We start from the raw sequence: 23,021 nt of genomic DNA, 5'->3' as shown, positions 1-23,021 counted from the left end.
CTTGCCTGATTCAATATCTAATAAACACAAGGCCCATTATGAGAATAAAATGGGTGGGAAAATGTTGCAAGAACAAAGCATGGTAAGGCCAGGAATATGCAGTGTAATGAGTTACGCTTTTTACATGTTCAATCAATCTGAGTCTGCAGCTGTGCATCTCAGATTCAAATACCATTTTTGAAGGTGTCCAGAAAAGGGCTTTCCATTTGGTCTTCACATGTTCTCCCAAATTACCCCAGGGTGAACCTCATTGTACTTCCTTGATTCCTCCCCTTGCCTCCTCAAAACACATTGAACCAGAGGGGATAAACCTCAGATTTCCTGCTGCGCCAATGTGCTTTCTACGGTTTGTGCTGGGATGTAGTTATTAGTCCAAATTGTAGGAAACTGAAAACCTTTTTGCAACAAACAATTTTCTATTGGACAAATTCAGGTAGGTCTGTCCCCGTTCCGTATAAGAAAAGTTTTACAACAGAACTGACATAATGAATACACTCCAGGGTGTATTCAATTAATTACAGAAACCGTTTAAGAACCAAACCGAGCATACAAAACAGGGATGGACCTACCTGATTTTTTCCAAATTGTGTGCCGTCAGGAGTAGATGGTTTATGTTGCAAAATGTTTTGCAATAGAATCGGCGTAATGGAAGGACCTACTTGAATATGTCCAATAAAAGCTTGTTTTGCTCCGTTTGGTTCTTAAACAGTTTTGTAATGAATTCACCCCATACATCAGGCCCTGGAGCTTGACCTTTGGGCATTAAGGGGAACACTGCCCCCTGCCAATCTTATCTACTACCTCTGGTTGCACATTCTCACATATCCCCGGTCTATTAGCTGGTATGTATTTGGTACTTGAGGTTCCTGGTGGCCTGCTACTCCCCATTGAGGATGCAGTGATGAGGATTATTTACCCTAGTCTCATCAACTCTGGACCTCTAAACCAGTTCCACTTGTTTTTTTCATTGTTCCCCTCTAATCAGAGACTGATTTAGACCTGGGACACCAGGTGGGTGCAATTAATTATCAGGTAGAATAGAAAACTAGCAGGCTCTGGACCTTGTAGTAAAGAGTTGAATATCCCTCCACATAATACCATCGTAGACACACACAATGCCACAGCTGCACTCTTCACTTATTTAAGCTGAAATCAAAATCATCTCAAAGTCTGAAAAATGTGTTATGTTTATACAGCATATAAGTATACATTGTTTTTAGAGTAAATTCACAAATGTATAACACATCAAAGTGAAAAGTGAAATAAACCACTAGCTACAATATGACCCATACTGTCACAAAAAAATGCATCTCAAGCAAGCTACCTTTCATTGGGTACGAGATAAAGTGAAGAGAGAAATGCAAGTGTGAAAAAAAAAACTTTCCAGGCTTGGAGAAAAAGCAGATGCATGGATTTGTGTTGCAATCAGCCCTTATTCTGTAGTCCTGATGTGTCTGGTTTCCACTATCTGTCCATGTTCCTAGATGAGCCAAACTCCAAATGTCCTCTGACAAGTGCCACTGTACTTGAACTCGATAAAACTGTTACAGATCACATCAGCCATCTTTTAGAAAAGGTTGGCGACCAGTTTCTTTTTTATTATTGTCGACATGCAGAATGCCATAGTTATCGTGATGAATAGCACTGACTCCTTTTATTCAGGGAGGTAATTTGAAACTACTACCAGGATAGGGGCAAGAGAAGCTGTCTGCTTTATAGCTGGACAATTGGTTCCAAATTAATGCTACATGACAAACAATGCAGATTTTGAGGAAGCCATTCACTCAACAAATAATGTTTTATGGCTTTCTACCAATTTGACAACAGTCAGTTCTGTTCAAACCAAGAGATGTTAAAAAATAAGTCTGTAGAAACTAAACAGTAACAGCATCAATCCAACAAAAAATATATTACAAATTATGTTTGCAATAACTTATTTCACATCATGCAATAAAAAAAATAGGAACAAAAACAAGTATCAGATTTTCCTCAGTTGTATTGGCAAGCAAGTAAAAGTCCCTACTTATTCTGTATTGTTTTCTGGTGGCACTTTAGTTCTTCTGATGTTGACTTCTTTTCTTGGAGGAGCTAAATGAAAGATGTAAGTATTTGATACGAGTGATGAGAAGCCGGGGGGGAAGATGCGTTAGGAGTCCACCCAGCTCTGCTCCACGATGGCAGAAACTCTCTTCTCATACTCCCGCTTGTTTTCTTGATAAAGCTGTGCAGCCTGGCTGTTTGCTGGACTGTTAGGATTTGGCTCATCCAACAGCGACTGTCAACACACACACACAAAAACAAAGAGTGATTGAATGTACCGGTATGAAACTGTGGTTCTTGTACCCTACACCATTATAAAAAGTGTGTGGGTCTTGGACCCCTACACCGGTATGAAAGTGTGGGGTTCTTGGACCCTACACCTTTAGTGAGGTAGCTGAGTCACAGTCTTATGTATATCCAGGAGCAGAAATACCACAAAAGGTAGGGAACACTATGTATTTGGTCTGTAGAGCATCTACAGATGGACTATCTACTAACCCTTATTCTAACCGTAAACTTAGCAAGCAGTTTGCTTATTATAGTATGACCATCTACAGATGGACTATCCAAATAAGGTGACCCAAAGGTTGCCGCTATGATCAGATATCTACTCTGCAGTGAATTGTTTTCCACACAGAACATACTGCAAAACAACAATGAAGTACACTACATAAAGAAACTGTTACATTTGTAAAATATAGAAACACACAGTAATCTATTATGATGTCAGACTGATAAAGAGAAGGATTATAAACCAACCTGGATAGACGTCAGAATGGACGACACATCATATGTAGGGCTCCAACGATTCTGAAGGATGTCTAAACATATACTGCCATCTGCATAAACTACAAGATCAAAATGATTGTTTTAATTTCTAAGAAACATTTATACACAATCACGAAACAGAATAGCTTACTCTCATTAAAAAGCGAAATGCTGAAAAGTTCATAATGTGTTCACTATCCCATCAAGAACATGGCTAAAGTATTTAGGACATCTTGAATGTGTCCATAAGGACTCTCTTACCATTTGGGTGAAACATTTTGGAGATAAATCGAACCGTGGGTGGCTTGTTAGGGTACTCTTCTGAAAATTCTATCACAAGCTTAAAAGTTCCTGCGGAGACAAGTACAAAAAAAAAAAAAGTTGTCGTCACATACACCGGATAGGTACAATGAAATGTGTTGTTTTACAGGGTCAGCCTTTATCGAGGCAAAATAAATGTCTTGTCCACTCCATACCCTTTATGGAGGCAAATTATTTTATTGTCCACCCCACAGGTAATAGTCTGTGACATGACTAATATAAGCCTGAATATGAAGGCTCACCCAGTATATATGCATAACTCAAAAGGCAGCAGAGTCATGAACCTGTCAAAATATATCACACTTTAGGATGTATTTTTTAAATATTTTTTTTTTTACCTTTAACTAGGCAAGTGAGTTAAGAACAAATTCTTATTTACAATGATGGCCTATCCCGGCCAAACCTAGACGACGCTGGGCCAATTGTGCGCCGCCCTAAGGGACTCCCAATCACGGCCGGATGTGATACAGCCTGGATTCGAACCAGGGACTATAGTGATGCCTCTTGCACTGAGATGCAGTGCATTAGACTGCTGCGCCACTCGGGACCCCAAAGAATACAAAGACTGACTTTGCTCTTGGTTAGGACGATTGCAACCAGTTCATGAGTTAAAGTAATGTTATGATAAACTAAGTTTAGTTAATTGATTTAGTAAAACATTTTTACTTACCATCCTCAAATGGTGTACCCACAGGCCTGCAAATAAAGGGAGGAACAATTACTTGCACTGTAACAAACTCATATCAGTGATTAGACCCTGACTACCAAAACAAACATATTGCCACAATACCACTCCTTATACACTCTCCCGTTGTAACAATTATAATCTTGATACGGACTATTAATAGCACATTACAATAGAAGGTTAATTCATGAGCATGACAATGCAATACATTACTGGGATTGATACAAATGCTCTCATTTCTAATTAACTTTATATATGGCACACTGGCCTTCCACAGTTCAACAACTACATGTGACCATCTAGCCTAACCCCCAGCCAACACTCCCCCCCCCTCCCTCTCTGACTAAACCACAGCTCAACTTGCCCATATCCACGTAATCCGTACGGTCATGGTGCCATGCCAGGATGATCACACTGGCAAAATGAGAAGGGTGGCTTTAGAACACTCACCCAAAAATAACCGCATTCCAAAGCATGATGTTATTCTCTGATGGAGCACCACTCACACCAGTTGGTGGGTCTTCTTGAAGTCTGAGGAAAGAGAAACGGAGAGGAAACAATAGAATTAAACTTAAAACCCAGATGACTGTTTTTAGAAACAAGAAGATATCTAGGTTCCTTCTTTTACCATGAGTACAAAAGTTGTGTGAACAAGAAAATAATTCAACTGAAATGCCATTGCTAGTTTTCTATCGGATTGGTGACAGATTTTAATGCAAATATTCTAAAATCTGCACATAAAAAATATGCATATTTTCCCACCAATGATGTTTCCATCAAATTGACTTGTTGCAGAAAAGGCTGTGCGTGATAGCATAGTGCACATAAAAAATAACTTGCGGTTAATTTCCCATGTATTTTCCATGCTACTGAGGTTCTCACAAAACATTTTTTGTCAAACGGCAGCCAAGCATCAAACATGTCAGCAGAATAAGACCCTCAATATTTATTGGAAAGGCTCATCACCTTGCACTTTCACCACCCTGTGAAGTTCCTAACTTATTTCATCTGTAGCCTAATAAACTGAATGCTTTCATAGTGGGAGGATCACACAACATATCGCATACTTCGATATGATGGTTATTATATCAATATTGGCATATAAAAAAGGTGTTTCCACTGCCATTGCTCACATAATTAATTTTACAGACAAAAAGATCCACTTTGTCTAGCATATTTTGTCACTAAATCCAGCAGTATCATTCCAAAAACTCACCACAAAAAAAAGCTCACTTTAACAGCTTTCCTTCATGCACAAGTTGGCTGTATTTTTCAGATCCATCTACAAGTCTCTACAGAAAATACCACCACAATTAACCCCATTTACTGTTAGCTCCCTACCCACAGTAAAATGAAAGGCTACTGCACAGTGCTGCTATCCATTGTGAGTCACATTTTAATTATGCTTTATTAGGGTAGTACTTGTAATGTTGTTGTTCCCTGCAAGGAAATCTTGATGTTGTCAGATACTTGTCTTGTGATGTAGGCTACAAATAACAAATAAATATCTTATGAACAATGTTCTACCAGTATGTGTCCTGTGAGATTTAATTCAACAAACCATTGATCAAACACACAATGCTTATCAAGGAACGCTCCACGGCCAATTGGTGGCAGAGGCAGCCAGGTAGAGTAGGGTAGGATAGGATTATAATGTTACTATACAGTTGAAATCAGAAGTTTACATACACTTAGGTTGGAGTCATTAAAACTCGTTTTTCAACCACTCAACAAATTTCTTGTTAACAAACTATAGTTTTCGCAAGTCGGTAAGGACATCTACTTTGTGCATGACAAGTAATTTTTCCAACAATTGTTTACAGCCAGATTATTTCACTTATAATTCACTGTATCACAATTCCAGTGGGTCAGAAGTTTACATACACTAAGTTGACTGTGCCTTTAAACAGCTTGGAAAATTCCAGAAAATTATGTCATGGCTTTAGAAGCTTCTGATAGGCTAATTGACATCATTTGAGTCAATTGGAGGTGTAGCTGTGGATGTATTTCAAGGCCTACCTTCGAACTCAGTGCCTCTTTGCTTGACATCATGGGAAAATCAAAAGAAATCAGCCAAGACCCCCCCAAGTCTGGTTCATCCTTGGGAGCAATTTCCAAACGCCTGAAGGTACCACGTTCATCTGTACAAACAATAGTACGCAAGTATAAACACCATGGCACCACGCAACCATCATAACGCTCAGGAATGAGACTCATTCTGTCTCCAAGCGATGAACGTACTTTGGTGCGATAGGTGGAAATCAATCCCAGCACAGCAAAGGACCTTGTGAAGATGCTGGAGGAAACAGGTACAAAAGTATCTATATCCACAGTAAAAACGAGTCCTATATCGACATAACCTGAAAGGCCGCTCAGCAAGGAAGAAGCCACTGCTCCAAAACCGCCATAAAAAAGCCAGACTACGGTTTGCAACTGCACATGGGGACAAAGATCATACTTTTTGGAGAAATGTCCTCTGGTCTGATGAAAAGAAAATAGAACTGTTTGGCCATAATGACCATCGTTATGTTTGGAGGAAAAAGGGGGAGGCTTGCAAACCGAAGAACCCCATCCCAACCGTGAAGCATGGGGGTGGCAGCATCATGTTGTGGGGGTGCTTTGCTGCAGGAGGGACTGGTGCACTTCACAAAAGAGATGGCATCATGAGGTAGGAAAATTATGTGGATATATTGAAGCAACATCAAGACATCAGTCAGGAAGTTAGAGCTTGGTTGTAAATGGGCCTTCCAAATGGACAATAACCCTAAGCATACTTCCAAAGTTGTGGCAAAATGGCTTAAGGACAACAAAGTCAAGGTATCGGAGTGGCCATCACAAAGCCCTGACCTCAATCCTATAGAACATTTGTGGGCAGAACTGAAAAAACATGTGCGAGCAAGGAGGCCTAAAAACCTTCCTCAGTTACACCAGCTCTGTCAGGACGAATGGGCCAAAATTCACCCAACTTATTGTGGGAAGCTTGTGGAAGGCTACCCGAAACGTTTGACCCAAGTTAAACAATTTAAAGGCAATGCTACCAAATACTAATTGAGTGCATGTAAACTTCTGACCCACTGGGAATGTGATGAAAGAAATAAAAGCTGAAAGAAATCACTATTCTGACATTTCACATTCTTAAAATAAAAGTGGTGATCCTAACTGACCTAAAACAGGGAATATTTACTAGGATTAAATGTCAGGAAAAACTGAGTTTAAATGTATACTTCTGACTTCATCTGTATATGCACATCTACAAGAGTCTCCATGGAGTTCCTAAGTGTCACCTTTTCCATTGACAGGTGTGCTACAGACTCTTCTGGAGACAGACATTGAGCTGCTATAGTGTAACTAATTGGCTTGCCCAGGCAGATGCCATCCGGGAATCAAACAACGGTAGCTGCCGGGGCTTTACATGAAGCTCAGGCCAGGTGCGTTTGTCCAATTCAGGAATAGAGGCCTACTTCTGAAATCTATGCCTAATCCCAATTTTTTGAGTTTCTCCTTTTCAAGTTAGGGTTGTGTAACACCTGTCCGGCCATCAATACACTGAGATTAGCAACCTAGCTAGTTTACTAGTTGTTTAACTCAGCTAGCACCGCCTTCTTTATCGATACAAATCATATACATTTGGTAACGTTAGCTATCTAACGTTAGTAAGTTAAAGTATTTGGCTAACTAAGAGTTTAATTTCCTTACTAAACTTAACTAGCTAACGTAAACTAAATGCATAGTGACTGACTAGAGTAACGTTAACGTTAACTGGTTATATAGCTAACATCTGTATGGCAATGTAGTTCTAGCATGCATTCTAGCTGGCTAATTGAAGCAACATTATTGACCTAGTACTACAACTAGTTAGGTATCAGACAGTCAGTACAAAGTACTCAATTAATGACTGGCTCTATGATTAGCTAAAGTTACCTACAAATAGTGTACATGTACTGCAGGCCTCAAATTAGCTAACGCGTTAGCTAGCTAAATACAACACACAAAAGCAGAGCCAAAACGTTGCACTACCTTTTGAAATCTCTCATAAGTCGTCTTCTAGCCGGAGTAGACATGATTCAAAACATAAAAAAGTATACTTTGGTCATTAAAATCTGTCGAAACCGGTATTATTTTGGGTAAATCTTCCGTCTGTGCCCTTTTCTTCTCTCCAAAACAACTACAGTGACGTCATGTACTTCCACAGGGGAAACAAGCAAGAACATTCGTTTGGAATAGTCCACTTTCACTATGAGTAGTGTGAATGTTATCAAATTAACAAATTTCATCCAATATGTGAACAGTACACGACACCTATACTTGGTTAGTATTCAAAGTGTCGTCTATCATACTGATGCTAAGCAACGGACTGGTATTATTAATACATAACATAAACGGTTGTTTTTTTATTTAACAAGCTAACCCTTTCCTCAAGGCATAATGGTTTAATCCCAACTTCATCAGTCACTCGACCAGTTGCAACATGGATACCTGTGCAAAGAATACATATGCTGATGTAGTCTCTGAAGCATTATTTACATTTAATCAAGTCATGTGTAGCAAAGAAACCATATATCAAGTTGACCATGTGTCTATGGTTATGGTCATTTCTTGGTGTTAAGACTAGTTTACGTGTCAACTCAAACCTAATTATTCACTTGGTTAATACTACTACTATTCAAGTGTTTATCAGCTGTATGAGATGTCCACTATATCCATGTGGAATGTTCTAGAACGCCTCAATTGTTATCAACTTTGCCTGTTGTTATGGTGACCACATTCTAATTTCACACCTTTTTGTTTGTGACAGAATTATTCTGGGGTGGAATAATCCTGGGAAAACCTGAAGTGTGTTTTTCAAACATGAAGCAGTCTGTCAGTTTGAGGCATCGTTTATTTCAAACGTGAAATTGTGTAATTTATGAGAGCAATAAAGCCAGGAGAAAAAATACATGAACGTAGTCTTTGTATCTACTCAGCAGTAAGTATTTTGACCACTTTGTGTAATCACGTTGTAGGCTATATGACCCTGTTTTCACTGTACATTTGAAAGTATTACACTAGATGTATGTATTTTGTATGCCTTTATATCTGTTTATGCTTTGAAATGAATATGAATATATTTTTCCATATGTGCTCAATGACAGCCCACTGAAGGAAGATGGATATGTATGAGAACCTTGGCGTCGTGGGTGAGGGGAGCTATGGTACAGTGACGAAGTGTCGACACAAGGAGATTGGACACATTGTGGCCATCAAGAGGTTCAATGACAAGGAAGAGGACAAAACCATGAAAAAGGTTATCATGAGAGAAATCAAACTTCTGAGGGTGAGGAACTTATTGATCAGTTCCACATAAAGCAGCAGTGTTGCTGTGACTGTCTCAAATATTGGGTACAATTCACTCATTGGCTACAGTCCAACTAATGTGACATCCCTGATAACAGCATACTACTACAACGTTAATTCTGTTCACATATGTCTTTACACAGAAATTTCGCCATGAAAACCTTGTGAACATGCTGGAGGTATTCCGGTTCAAGAAGCGCTTGTATGTTGTCTTTGAGTACATTGACCGCACAGTTCTGGAAGACCTAGAGAGATATCCTCGTGGTTTGGACAGCAAGCGCCTCAGAAAGTACATGTTCCAAATTCTACGAGCCATGGATTACCTTCACACCAGCAATGCAAGTATTTCTCTGTAGCTCAGTTGGTAGAGCATAGTGCTTGCAATGCCAGGATAGTGGGTTTGATTCCTGGGACCACCTGAGCGTAAAATCTATGCATGCATGACTAAGTTGCTTTGGAAAAAAGTGTCTGCTAAATGGCATATACAGTATATATATTATTCTCATTTCATAGATTCTGCCTAGTGAGTGCACTGGAAGATATACAATACATGATGTGCCAACTGACAAGTTTAAAACTATGAGTTTAATTAGCTTTTACGAAGGGCGTTGAACAATCTTAAAGAAAGAAACTTGTTGACAGTAAAACAGTAGTTCTTCACTGGCCTGAAACATGCATCTTTTCTCAACAGATCATTCACAGAGACGTTAAACCTGAGAATGTGCTTGTCTCTAACTCTGGGGTGGTGAAGCTCTGTGACTTTGGGTTTGCCAGAACCTTGGCACCGACTGGGGAGCCTCTCACAGACTATGTGGCCACGAGGTGGTACAGAGCCCCAGAACTTTTAGTGGCAGACAACACTTACAGCAAGTGGGTATCAAGCAGAACCACAGATCTCAGGGCAGTGTTCAATCTTGAATGTATTATGGAATAAGACCACAGTAATTATAATGTCAAACCTTCTAAGGGTTGCTCATCATTTTGGTACAGCTATGTCATGTTAATACCACAGCATCGTTGAATACTCGTTTCTGATTGGATAGAAGGACATTCTAGAATGATAGAATCTTTGAATCTTCTTTACTAGACCTGTAGATGTGTGGGCCATTGGCTGCTTGATTATAGAGATGGCTACAAGCAATGCTTTTCTGACTGGGACTTCTGACCTGGACCAGGTGCACAAAATAGTCAGCAAAGTGGGTAAGTACAACCCAGTGGGTATGTTAGCCTGAGTGACAGTCTGTTTCTGCTATCATCAACTCCTAGTCACTCATTGTCATTGGCTTAACAATGACTAAAACAGATCTGGGACCAGGCTAAGGGTGTGTGGGCATCAATGGTGGAAATATGGACTTGATAACATCTGAGGCCTCTAATATTATAGATGTAATTAAAATAACTATTTACACTGGCTTAATCAAACTGTTGTCCATTCTCCGAAGGGAGCACAGATAACCTAAAGCTTTTCCGATATCAGTAGGGCAACAGGCCTGCTAGGATTTCACCATTGTTGAAAAGTAGGTCACAAAGAAACAAAAAGGCAGTGTAATCTGCATCCCAAATGGCAGCCTATTCCCTTTATTGTGCACTACTTTTGACCAGGGCTTATAGGGCTCTGCTCAAAAGTAGTGCTCCTGAATGGCGCATCTGTCTAAGGCACTACATCTCAGTGCTAGAGGTATCACTACAGACCCTGGTTCGATTCCAGGCTGAATCACAACTGGCTGTGATTGGGAGTCCCATAGGGCAGCGCCCAATTGGCCCAGTGTCGTTAGGTTTGGCCAGGGTAGGCCGTCATTGTATTAAATAAATCTAAATCAAATAGATAATAGGGTGCTATTTGGAACATCATCATTTTTTCCTGGTTAAGAGCCCCCCAATGAATTTGGCCCTATCGTAACGCTTAACAGATTTACATCGTATGCCGATTTGTGGCTTACTACGGGGGCAGAGAGGGACAATTGGCTTCGCTCTATAAATAAACTTTATTCAATCCTTGGCCAGCAGTGACAAATAAACCAATGCTGAAAATGAACTGTGGCATTTTGACTTTTATCCAGGCCTGTACAAGGAAAACCCCAATGATCCTTTTGGCATTTTGGCCCTGGACATAAGCGCAAGCTAAATAGAGGGGAGTGAGAACTGCTGTTTTTGTTTTTTCCTTGGGTGTTTTCATTAGGATAACTGACTTGCCGGGGATACACATGCCTAATACTGTGAGAGAGAGATTAAAGTGATCCCTTCTGTATTAGAGAGTCTTTTAGCAGGTTCAATCTGTGTTTCATTAATTTTCTTTGGTGGAATGGGATACTCAGGCTATTTGACTCTCTAATCCGCCCCCGATAAGAGAGGCTCTCTGGAGGGAGCTAATGTCCAAGAAGATTGAAGCCACGGGTAGCGGAGAGGCCAGCGGTCTGTGGACAGAACTCATCCTCCCAGAAGAATGAAAGAGCTATTTACAACACTCTGTGTCACAAAAATTACTCATTACACTTCATGGCTGCCACCACACTGAGTGCAGGGGATGTAACCAGTGCCGTCCGTACTGTCTATCAATGCTAATAAAGCTATGTGATTGTTTTTTGTTGTTTTACTACTGAATGTGTGATGGTCATAATTGGGTTACATAGATAATTGAAGTACTGTACAACAATTTGTACAGACCTCAGGATGGCTCCCCTTCTATTATCTGTTATGTAATGGTACATTGACACACAGGTGTGTGTCTTGATAGGGCCTTTGTCTTGATAGGGCGATACGATTTGAGGAATGAGATGACCTCTTATCTGATGGTACATTGACATTGTTTTGTCTTGATAGGGCCTTTGACCCGTCATCAGCAAGACCTGTACTTCCAGAACCCCATCTTTGCTGTGGCCAGCCTTCCTGAGGTGCAGCTCCCAGGTGCAGCGCCCAGGAGGAAGTACCACAAACTCCACTTCTTAGTGGCTGAAATAGTGGATGTAAGTCTACAGGGAGATTTTTTTATTTTACCTTTATTTAACTAGGCAAGTCAGTTAAGAACACATTTTTATTTTCAATGACAGTCTAGGAACAGTGGGTTCAGGGGCAGAACGTACCTTGTCAACTCGGGGATTTGAACTTGCAACCTTTCGGTTACAAGTCCACCGCTCTAACCACTAGGCTACGCTGCCGCCCCGTAGATAGTGAAGAATGTGTAGGGTGTGTGACAGGAATTTGTCTTGAAGAATGCAAGGAGGATTTCCAGGACAGGTCACATGGTCAGGAAAAAGCCTGGCCCTAAGAATGTGACATGGGTTGTTTACTTTTACAGTAAAGGTCTTCTTTGTTTTAGTCATGCCTACAGATCGATCCATCTCACAGGGCTGCGTGCTCCATGTTGCTCGTTCATCGGTACTTCACCAAAGATGGGTTCGTTGAAAGGTGAGTCGGGTCCGGTCAACCTTGCATGTCTAGTGTACTTGGAGAAGCAATTAGCTTGTAAGAGAGTGGAGTGAGACTCTTGACCTACATTCTGACCTGCTTACGTACAAAATGGTGATGTGATACTACATTGTCATAGTGTCATAGTCTGGCCACACACACGTTGTTTTGCCTTGTGTTGCTAGCCTTGAACTTTCCTTGAAATGTTCTAATGTTTATGAGATACTGTTTAGTAGTTGTAATAATGTCATGAACTGTAATTGACCTGAATAACTGCTACTTCCTGCTCCAGATTCATACCAGAGATACAGGCATTGATACTGAAAGATGCCAAGGTTAACCACATGCACTGGATTCATAGTAACTCATGGGAGCCACAAGAGGACCAAGGAACAGGAGTCTTGTCCTCATCCTCATGTAACAGAAAGCCAGTGAAGGTATAAACTACATGGGCCCTTAGTCAGGGCGCAAAGCACTAAGATAGCACTGTATTCTACATTTTACAGCTCTGTTCGTTTAGCACATGCTCTTACCCATCTATATGTGCAGTAAGTGGGCAGAGCAACTAAGTAAATAAATCAAATCAAATTTGTCACATGCGCCAAATACAACAGGTGTAGATCTTACAGTGAAATGCTTACAAGCCCTTAACCAACAATGCAGTTTTAAGATAAATAAGTGAAGTAAAAAATAGATAAGTAACAAATAAAAAATAATAAAACAAATAATTAAAGAGCAGCAGTAAAATAACGGTAGCGAGGCTATATACATGGGGTAACGGTACAGAGTCAATGTGTGGGTGCACAGGTTAGTCGAGGTAATTGAGGTAATATGTACATGTAGTTACTTTAACTCTACCTACAAGTCAAAGCATATATACAGTGTTGTAGAAGTATAGATTTACAAGATCCATACCAGTCGGCCATACTGCACATGGACTGTTTTTGTTTTAGGACACTGAGAAGGACCGACGTGGGAAGGAGCCTGAGCAGAAGCATTCTAGGGCAGGCAGGAGGTCAGAGATCAGGATGACCTGCAGCCCTGTCTCATCTCAGACAAACAGACAGCCCTTTACCTCCACCTCTACCTCTACCTCCATCCCAGACCCCCCTCAATCTCAGGACAAGGCTGTAGCCTTTACCATGCCCCGCATCAACGCCAGCAACAATCTTTTCGCTGCCGTCCCCGTCCCCTGCTGTATGGAAGTCACTAAGTCCCGGTCAGTGGCTCTCAGATCAGAGAAATATAGGATGCTTTATCTGGTATAGTGTTGTTCAGAATACCACCCAGTGATTTCAGAGTAGCTGTATCAGACTCACCATATCCAGTACTTCCAAAGTGTATATTCTTAAACGTATTTATTTATTCTGGACGTTCTGTCATTTCATCCTGGCAGTTCTTGAAAAGCATGCTTTGGTAGGGTATACCAAGTCAGAGATGCTCATGCTTGTGTCTGTGTTTGTAGCACTGATAAGGTAAAGAGACGGCCGAGCCCTACTGACCTGGCCATGGGGAATAGTCAGCTGACTGATGCCCCGTCTCAGGTAAGTAAGGAAAGGTGTGAGCAGTGCATGTAAAGGGGAACACGGACACATGAAAACAAGCAAGTGAATAAACAAAAAGATAAAATACCAAACCTTCTATTATATAACATGCTTGACATCTGGCCCAAGCATACAGTATGTCTGTAACAGCAGGTGGGTGCGTTGGTGTCTGTACATGCAACAGTCATTGGGGCTGACAAGCTCTTTGTCATTGTTTCCACTCCCAAAGGAATGCCTCTGACTCACCCCACAGTAATGTTGTGGTTTTCCTAACATCTCACCCGGTATGTTCAGAACATAGTGTCTTATGTGTTTACACCCTTTCTGTCATCAAGTTAAACCTCATGGAAGACAATGTTAACCCACGTGGAATGCAGCCGTGATTACCATATAAAATAATTGGGCGCATTGAAAATGCAAGCTTTTACAATATAGTAGCAAACAACTGTCTAGTTCTTCTATTGTTCAAAATACCTTATGACCTCTACATATATATTTTTTACATAAATATTGTTTTGCCCTGACAAGTGTTTATGATAGCTATTATAGTACAGTTACGGACAAATAGCCTAATGTAAATTCCTGATAACTATGTGATTATATTTAACATAGATCACACACACACACAGTATATATATATATATATATATATATATATATATATATATATATATATATATATATATATATATATACATACACACACACAAACATAAACACACACGCAATACCTTCATGTTCTCATTAACAAGTCAAGTATACATTGATTATATATATATATTTATTTATATATATATAAAGATATTTAATCAATGTACAGTCGTGGCCAAAAGTTGAGAATAACACATATTAATTTTCAAAATCTGCTGCCTCAGGTTGTATGATGGCAATTTGCATATACTCCAGAATGTTATGAAGAGTGATCAGATGAATTGCAATTAATTGCACAGTCCCTCTTTGCCATGCAAATTAACTGAATCAACCAAAAAACATTTCCACTGCATTTCAGCCCTGCCACAAAAGGACCAGCTGACATCATGTCAGTGATTCTCTCGTTAACACAGGTGTGAGTGCTGACGAGGACAAGGCTGGAGATCACTCTGTCATGCTGTTACGAGAATTATGTTCTCGATGTTCATAAACCAATTCAATTAAACTACTCAGTCTGCTAAATCAGGATTTATAAGATACTGATTGAAATGAAACAGACAGAGTTCCAGCTAAAATAGTCAATAAGGTTTATTCACGGGAACGTTCTAAAGTCAAGAATACAAAGACATCCATTTTATAGCTGCGCACATACTTCCACACAAACAGAAGGTATCCTACGCACATACTGTCTCACTACCCAGCCGACAGAGATTAGGGAGACCTTGACCTTGAGACATACTCCCCGTTCTCTCCCAAATCTCTAGTCAGGTCGGCACCCAATTTTGCTCAGACAGTCTGTGTTTAAAATGCCATAAAGACATAAACATTAGCTATATGTTTATGTATGTTCATGTTCATTAGCTTATGTTTTACCCTAATTCTGACTAGGACTACACATTTATTGATTATGATTTTATACATTCTAATCAATTCCATACAATTATATGTTTCAGGGTGGAATATTCTAATCATTCAATTAACAGATAAATCCCATTAACACATGCTGACTGAGTTCGAATAACAGACTGGAAGTTTCAAAAGGAGGGTGGTACTTGGAATCATTGTTCTTCCTCTGTCAACCATGGTTACTTGCAAGGAAACACGTGCCGTCATCATTGCTTTGCACAAAAAGGGCTTCACAGGCAAGGATATTGCTGCCAGTAAGATTGCACCTAAATCAACCATTTGTCGGATCATCAAGAACTTCATGGAGAGCGGTTCAATTGTTGTGAAGAAGGCTTCAGGGTGCCCAAGAAAGTACAGCAAGCGCCACGACCATCTCCTAAAGTGGATTCAGCTGCGGGATCGGGGCACCACCAGTACAGAGCTTGCTCAGGAATGGAAGCAGGCAGGTGTGAGTGCATCTGCACACACAATGAGGCGAAGACTTTTGGAGGATGGCCTGGTGTCAAGGGCAGCAAAGAAGCCACTTCTCTCCAGGAAAAACATCAGGGACAGACTGATATTCTGAAAAAGGTACAGGGATTGGACTGCTGAGGACTGGGGTAAAGCCATTTTCTCTGAATCCCCTTTCCGATTGTTTGGGTCATCCGGAAAAAAGCTTGTCCGGAGAAGACAAGGTGAGCGCTACCATCAGTCCTGTGTCATGCCAACAGTAAAGCATCCTGAGACCATTCATGTGTGGGGTTGCTTCTCAGCCAAGGGAGTGGGTTCACTCACAATTTTGCCTAAGAACACAGCCATGAATAAAGAATGGTACCAACAGATCCTCCTAGAGCAACTTCTCCCAACCATCCAGGAACAGTTTGGTGACGAACAATGCCTTTTCCAGCATGATGGAGCACCTTGCCACAAGGCAAAAGTGATAACTAAGTGGCTTGGGGAACAAAACATCAATATTTTGGGTCCATGGCCAGGAATCTCCCCAGACCTTAATCCCATTGAGAACTTGTGGTCAATCCTCAAGAGCCGGGTGGACAAACAAAAACCCACAAATTCTGACAAACACCAAGCATTGATTATGCAAGAATGGGCTCCCATCAGTCAGGATGTGGCCCAGAAGTTAATTGACAGCATGCCAGGGCAGATTGCAAAGGTCTTGAAAAAGAAGGGTCAACACTGCAAATATTGACTCTTTGCATCAACTTCATGTAATTGTCAATAAAAGCCTTTGACATTTATGAAATGCTTGTAATTATACTTCAGTATTCCATAGTAACATCTGACAAAAATATCTAAAGACACTGATGCAGCAAACTTTGTGAAAATTAATATTTGTGTCATTCTCAAAACTTTTGCCCACGACTGTATACTTGACTTGTTAATGAGAACATGAAGGTATTGCATGTGTGTTTGTGTATATTTGTATGATTGTGTTTGGTTGTATTGCAGAGTGACAGCCATAATAACCTTCAGGTTGAGATGTCCAGTCTGGCTAAAAAGAAGGTGAAGTCAGTGAGAGACATGAGAGATGTGCGCTTCCCTGGACTTCCTGTGTTCGGCCACCAGATAGAGCTGAAGTTTACAGATGGTAAACAATGTTGTCTTAGTTTCAGTACTCTATCTTCTATTTTACTTGTCTTTCTACTAAATCATGTGATCCCCTGTAAAGCTTTGGGTAGAAGTTGTAATTTTTCTCAGATCTTGGATCATCTTCCTCTCACCAAATCTTAACCATAACTGAGGAAAACTAAATTGACCTTAGATCAGTGTCTAGGGGCAACTTGACCTTACTCCCACTGTAAGTCAGCTCCCACAGTAAGTCAATAGCCAAAATTGAATCTGATACTAGACTTAAAGACACATCATTTCCAAAATGAATCTGTCTGACTTAATTGAAATCGAAAAGAAATTGGCCCAAGACCCAATGAGCACTGAACGAGAATGAAACTACAGGGCTGTGTAGTATTAATCAATTAAAATAACTTTTATCATTGAATCACATGAGGACAGAGATAAACATCCATTGATTTATTGAAGGCGTTTGGTGTTGTTGAAAAATGTTGATGTGCCAAGTTTATACTTAAATGGGGTGTCGCGGCTCAGTGTGGCTCCAGGACATTAGAGCATGTGGCCGGAGTAATGTTACTCTCGGATTAGGGCCGGAGTAATGTTACTCTCGGATTAGGGCCGGAGTAATGTTACTCTCGGATCAGGGCCGGAGTAATGTTGCGCTAGGATTAGGGCTGGAGTAATGTTACTATAGGATGTGGCCCACCCCCCCGCTCCTCTGTATTGTGTTATGTGCCAATGTCTCCTGAGGTTCTGCTGCAGAGAAGGTCAAAAATTCTGTGACACAGCCTAAAACCCGCCACAGACAAATAAATAAGACACTGGCCAGGCCTCTGTCATTATAGGCTGTTTCCCAAATGTTACCCTATTCTGTAATGCACTAATTTTGACTTGGGTCCATAGGTTAAAAGTAATGCATAGGGCTCCGGTCAAAAGTAGTGCACTATATAGGGAATATAGTGCCATTTCGGACGCAGGTATACTGAATCTCTCTCACATGATGTAGCTATATCTAATTTGGAACGATGCCCATCTTGAGGAAAACACAAAGCAGGGCTCCTTAATCAGGAAGATTATATTTCATAAACATAAACTCTGTTTATCATTTTTACAGAGAAATGGGATTGCAGGAAACATAAAGATAGGACAGAGGGAAATATAATGAACAAAAATATAAACGCAACAAGGGTTGGTCCCATTTTTCATGAGCTGAAATAAAAGATCCCAGAAATGTTCCATACGCACAAAAGCCTATTTCTCTCAAATGTTGTGCACAAATTTGTTTACATCCCTGTTAGTGAGTATTTGTCCTCTGCCAAGATAATCCATAAACCTGACAGGTGTGGCATATCAAGAAGCTGAATAAACAGCATGATCATTACACAGGTGCACCTTGTGCTGGGGACAATAAAAGGCCACTTTAAAATGTGCCGTTTTGTCACACAACACAATGCTACAGATGTCTCAAGTTTTGAGGGACCGTGCAATTGGCATGCTGAATGCAGGAATGTCCACCAGAGCAGTTACCAGAGAATAAATGTATCTACCATAAGCCGCCTCCAATGTCATTTTAGAGAATTTGGCAATACATCCAACCTGCCTCACAACCGCAGACCACGTGTACCCACGCCAGCCCAGGACCTACACATTTGGATTCTTCACCTGCAGGATCGTCTGAGGGGAAGGGGGGCGGGGTGCTCAGTAGTATTTCTGTCTGTAATAAAGCCCTTTTGTGGGGAAAAACTCATGCTGATTGGCTGGGCCTGGCTCCCCAGTGGGTGGACTTGGCTCCCAAGTAGGTGGGCCTATGCCCTCCCAGGTCCACCCATGGCTGCGCCCCTGCCCAATCATGTGAAATCCATAGATTAGGGCCAAATGAATTTATTTAAATTGACTGAGTTCCTTCTATGAACTGTAACTCAGTAAAATCTTTGAAATTGTTGCATGTTGCGTTTATATTTTTGTTCAGTATAATTTGTCCTTTGTATTGATATAGTAAAAAATAACTGAATCAGAAGACTAATCAGTAGTTCTCACTGTGCCCTCCCACTTGTCCTCAGCCCTTTATTCTGCTATCGAGCAAAATTCATTTATGATAATAACCAACATTGCATGGGATACATATATATTCCTGAGCTCTTTCTTTGAATTGAACTGCTAATTCAAACTTTGATGAGGTAGTGTGTGTGGGCCTCAGTGAGGAGGGAACTTGAGGGACATGGAGGTGGTGATTGAGGGCAAGGGTTATGTTTTTGTCATGGATAGTGGTCCAGCTGGGCAAAACAGACAGTGCTCACACACACACACACACACAGGGAAGGATGGAGAGCTGTGATAACATTCAAATGAATTCTGTTTATTCTAGATGTAATTCTTTAGATAATGGCCATATCTGCCTAAACAATCCGTTCTGCTTACTGAAGAATATATCAGATCAGAGAAATATATTCTAAAGCAGACCATGTTTGATTCTAATAATGTGGTACAGATAGAACTTGTTGAGTGAACTCATCCATGTTGACAACATGCTGTTTGATACAGAATGTTTTACTCTCCTATGTAATGTGTAACGTTCACCCTATGTGTAACCAAAGTATGTTTTTCTCTGTGCAAATTAAGTATGGTTTTTCAAAGTGTAGATTAATGTGTGTTCAGAAGAAACATGATTATTGTTTTATTCAGTAAAGCACTCGAGGAAGGAGCCGAAGAGCAGAGGAAGAGAAGAAGACTCCAGAATACCATCATTGCCGTCATCCGATTTCACTGACCACGGAAATATATAGGTAAGATTCTGACAAAGATTTGTCAAGCGTTGCATAGGTACAGACAAGTATTATATAAACTGTTGTTGTTATTAACTCTCTAGGAGGCCTAACTCAGTTAAGGACTATGTCAAGGTTATTCAGGAAAATTCTTTCTTAATTGTAATGTTTTTTCTTCAGGTTTTGGAGGGAACAGTACTACCATTGAGAGTTGAATTTTGAACTGGGTCCTGGCACTGGATGGTTTCTGTCCCTAAACAACATTTGACTGAAGATAATAAAAAGAATAACAATAAATGTTTTAGACAAACTTGGTTTTTGTGATAACAGAGTATCTTTAACTTCAACAGTTAGAAGAATTTATTTTTTTGTTCCACTTTTCAGTATTTTATCCACCAGATCCCTCACTGTGCCCCACCAACCATTTAAAAAGAAAGATATTGAAATTAAAGATACCCCCCCAGACTGTTGTTGACATTCAATTGGCACATCCGCATTTGCACTGAGTTGCCATCTTACAGCAACAGCAAAAGTCAATGCTGCATTTCAAACTCATAAAAGACACACCCTCGTCCACTTACCCTCGCCCTTGGAGGAATCCCCGCGGCCATAGTTGTCGTCGGTCCAGATGATTAGCCAAGCAAGGGAAGTTTGCAATGTAACCCCCTCAGCCCTCGTTTTTAATGGAGTTTGCGAGTGTACAATTATGTTCACTTCGGGGCCTGAAACGCCCCATAATTAAATTTGCGATGATTGTACAAGGAAATGTTCCATCTTCAGAAGTTCCAGTTAGGCAGGCTAACTTTATTTAGCTAATTAATTTGCTAGCTATCATACAGTAGGCGTATATTAATAATTATATGGTTAATATAAGTAGACATGCAATCATAATTGACTGTAGAGCATATAAACCACCCACAAACTACCGGTGGCTGAAACCACAATCATCGCGGGATGAATGCAAGTGTATACTCGTCAGACGTCATGATACGTCATCAGAAGTGTCACCTTAATTTGAGGGCTGAGGAGATAGGGTGTCTTAAGTACTTGGAAAGCAGACAATGTGTCACGCCTGCTCCCGCTCCCCCTCTCTGGCGCTTGAGGGCGCCAGGCGGCCCATCATTATGCACACCTGTCACCATTGTTACGTGCATCAGCGCTTCATGTGACTCACATGGACTCTACTACCTTATTGATTGCCTCCCCTATATCTGTCACTTCCTCAGTTTCTTCCCCGTGTCTGCATTAATGTTGTTTTGTCCCCCTTGTCCAGACGCTGTCCTTGGTTTGTTTCATGTCTGTTATTTATTAAATATTCACTCCCTGTACTTGCTTCTCGTCTCCCAGTCTGTCCACACAGTGGTTGTATTTGATCGTTTATTGAAAAAGTATGGTTTTCTGCTAACAAAGTCACACAACTACAGAGGACAAACAGGTACACAATAGATGTTTCATAAATATTATTTTTACTCAAGATTTCATTTTTAAAAATGCACCCTCTTCCCCAAAGGTAAAACTATTGTCACATGATCCTCCCCATGTACTGTAAAATAAATTGTACACCCTCCCACCTTATAGAATTAACTCAAAATAATGTTTACGACTACAAATAACAATAACTGTAGTGACCCTGTGTTTTCTGACAGTCAGTGCCACGCAGAGCGACGGGCCAGAAGGGTGAGGGTTCGCCGACCACCACAGACAGACTCACTCTCCCTTCCTGTTTCATTACGATCAGAGCTGGCTGCAGACAATGATCAGCTTGGGGGAAATCAGATTTTGAACATTTTGATGCCACATTTGTAATGATATAAAATACATGCAACACATTTTCCACCAACAGTTTTCTGTGCCAATGCACCACACAACCAATAAACCAAGCATACAGACTTTGGGCAAGTCAATATCATTGTTTGCGTTTTCAACACCACAAATACTGTCAATCTCGACAAATGGAAAAAACATCCCTCCCTACCTTGTACGCTTACCCATTATCGTAGCCTTACCCAGTATCAAAGGCTTGGCTTGAGAATCTTCGAATGTCATTAAACGTTTGGGTGTTTTGTAACAGATGTCTCTTTCTATTCACAATTGGCCGCTGCACAGTTAGGATTGATTGATTTTATTTGTCAGTTAAACACACAAAGATTTTTTTAAAGTGACCTGGATTGCACAATCAAGTCCGGGACTTATTGCTATTGTGGTCCCCATTTTTTACATAAATACATATTAGGGAAAGTATTCAGACACCTTCACTTTTTCCACATTGTTATGTTAGTCTCATTCTAAAATTGATTAAATAGTTTTTTCCCCCCTAAATCAATCTACACAATATCCCATAATGACAAAGCAAAAACAGGTTTTAGGCATTTTTGCAAATGTATAAAAAGATATATACATATCACATTTACATAACTTGTCAGACCGTTTACTCAGTACTTTGTTGAAGCACCTTTGGCAGCGATTACAGCCTCATGTCTTCTTGAGTATGACGCTACAAGCTTGGCACACCTGTATTTGGGGAGTTTCTCCCATTATTCTCTGCAGATCCTCTCAAGCTCTGTCAGGTTGGATGGGGAGCGTCGCTGCACAGCTATTTTCAGGTCTCTCCAGAGATGTTTGATCGGGTTCAAGTCCAAGATCTGGCTGGGTCACTCAAGGACATTCAGGGACTTGCCCCGAAGCCAATCTTGCATTGTCTTGGCTGTGTGCTTAGGGTTGTTGCCCTGTTGGAAGGTGAACCTTCGCCCCAGTCTGAGGTCCTGAGTGCTCTGGAGCAGGTTTTCATCAAGGATCGATCTGTACTTTGCCTCGATCCTGACTAGTTTCCCTGTCCCTGCCGCTGAAAAACATCCCCACAGCATGATGCTGCCACAACCATGCTTTACCTTAGGGATGGTGCCAGGTTTCCTCCAGATGTGACGCTTGGCATTCAGGCAAAACAGTTCAATCTTGGTTTCATCATACCAGAGAATCTCATTTCTCATGGTCTGAGAGTCTTTAGGTGCCTTTTGGCCATCTCCAAGCGGGCTGTCATGT

General features: G+C 40.7%; 2 protein-coding genes across 2 annotated transcripts; one reads left to right on the top strand and one right to left on the bottom strand.

Moving 5' to 3' along the window:
- Positions 1-1,171: 1,171 nt before the first annotated feature.
- On the bottom strand, positions 1,172-7,998 carry LOC120056941 (ubiquitin-conjugating enzyme E2 B-like). Its single transcript, XM_039005242.1, has 6 exons — positions 7,832-7,998; positions 4,265-4,345; positions 3,800-3,825; positions 3,070-3,159; positions 2,800-2,888; positions 1,172-2,275 (listed from the first exon to the last, which is right to left on the bottom strand). Exons 1-6 carry the CDS (start codon positions 7,873-7,875, stop codon positions 2,147-2,149), a joined length of 459 nt encoding a protein of 152 aa, XP_038861170.1. The 5' UTR covers positions 7,876-7,998; the 3' UTR covers positions 1,172-2,146.
- A 454-nt stretch (positions 7,999-8,452) lies between these two features.
- LOC120056465 (cyclin-dependent kinase-like 3) lies at positions 8,453-20,447 on the top strand. The gene is made up of 13 exons (XM_039004634.1): positions 8,453-8,780; positions 8,947-9,128; positions 9,292-9,486; positions 9,840-10,018; positions 10,236-10,348; positions 11,969-12,111; positions 12,465-12,553; positions 12,846-12,990; positions 13,507-13,772; positions 14,019-14,097; positions 17,101-17,239; positions 19,903-20,003; positions 20,163-20,447. The coding sequence occupies exons 2-12, from the start codon at positions 8,961-8,963 to the stop codon at positions 20,001-20,003; spliced, it is 1,617 nt and encodes a 538-aa protein (XP_038860562.1). The 5' UTR covers positions 8,453-8,780; positions 8,947-8,960; the 3' UTR covers positions 20,163-20,447.
- The last annotated feature ends 2,574 nt before the right edge of the window (positions 20,448-23,021 follow it).

The sequence above is a fragment of the Salvelinus namaycush genome, chromosome 12 (genome assembly GCF_016432855.1).
Source record: "Salvelinus namaycush isolate Seneca chromosome 12, SaNama_1.0, whole genome shotgun sequence".
Taxonomy (NCBI): domain Eukaryota; kingdom Metazoa; phylum Chordata; class Actinopteri; order Salmoniformes; family Salmonidae; genus Salvelinus; species Salvelinus namaycush.
Note: the sequence above shows the minus strand (reverse complement) of the source record. Positions and strands in the feature narration are given on the sequence as shown.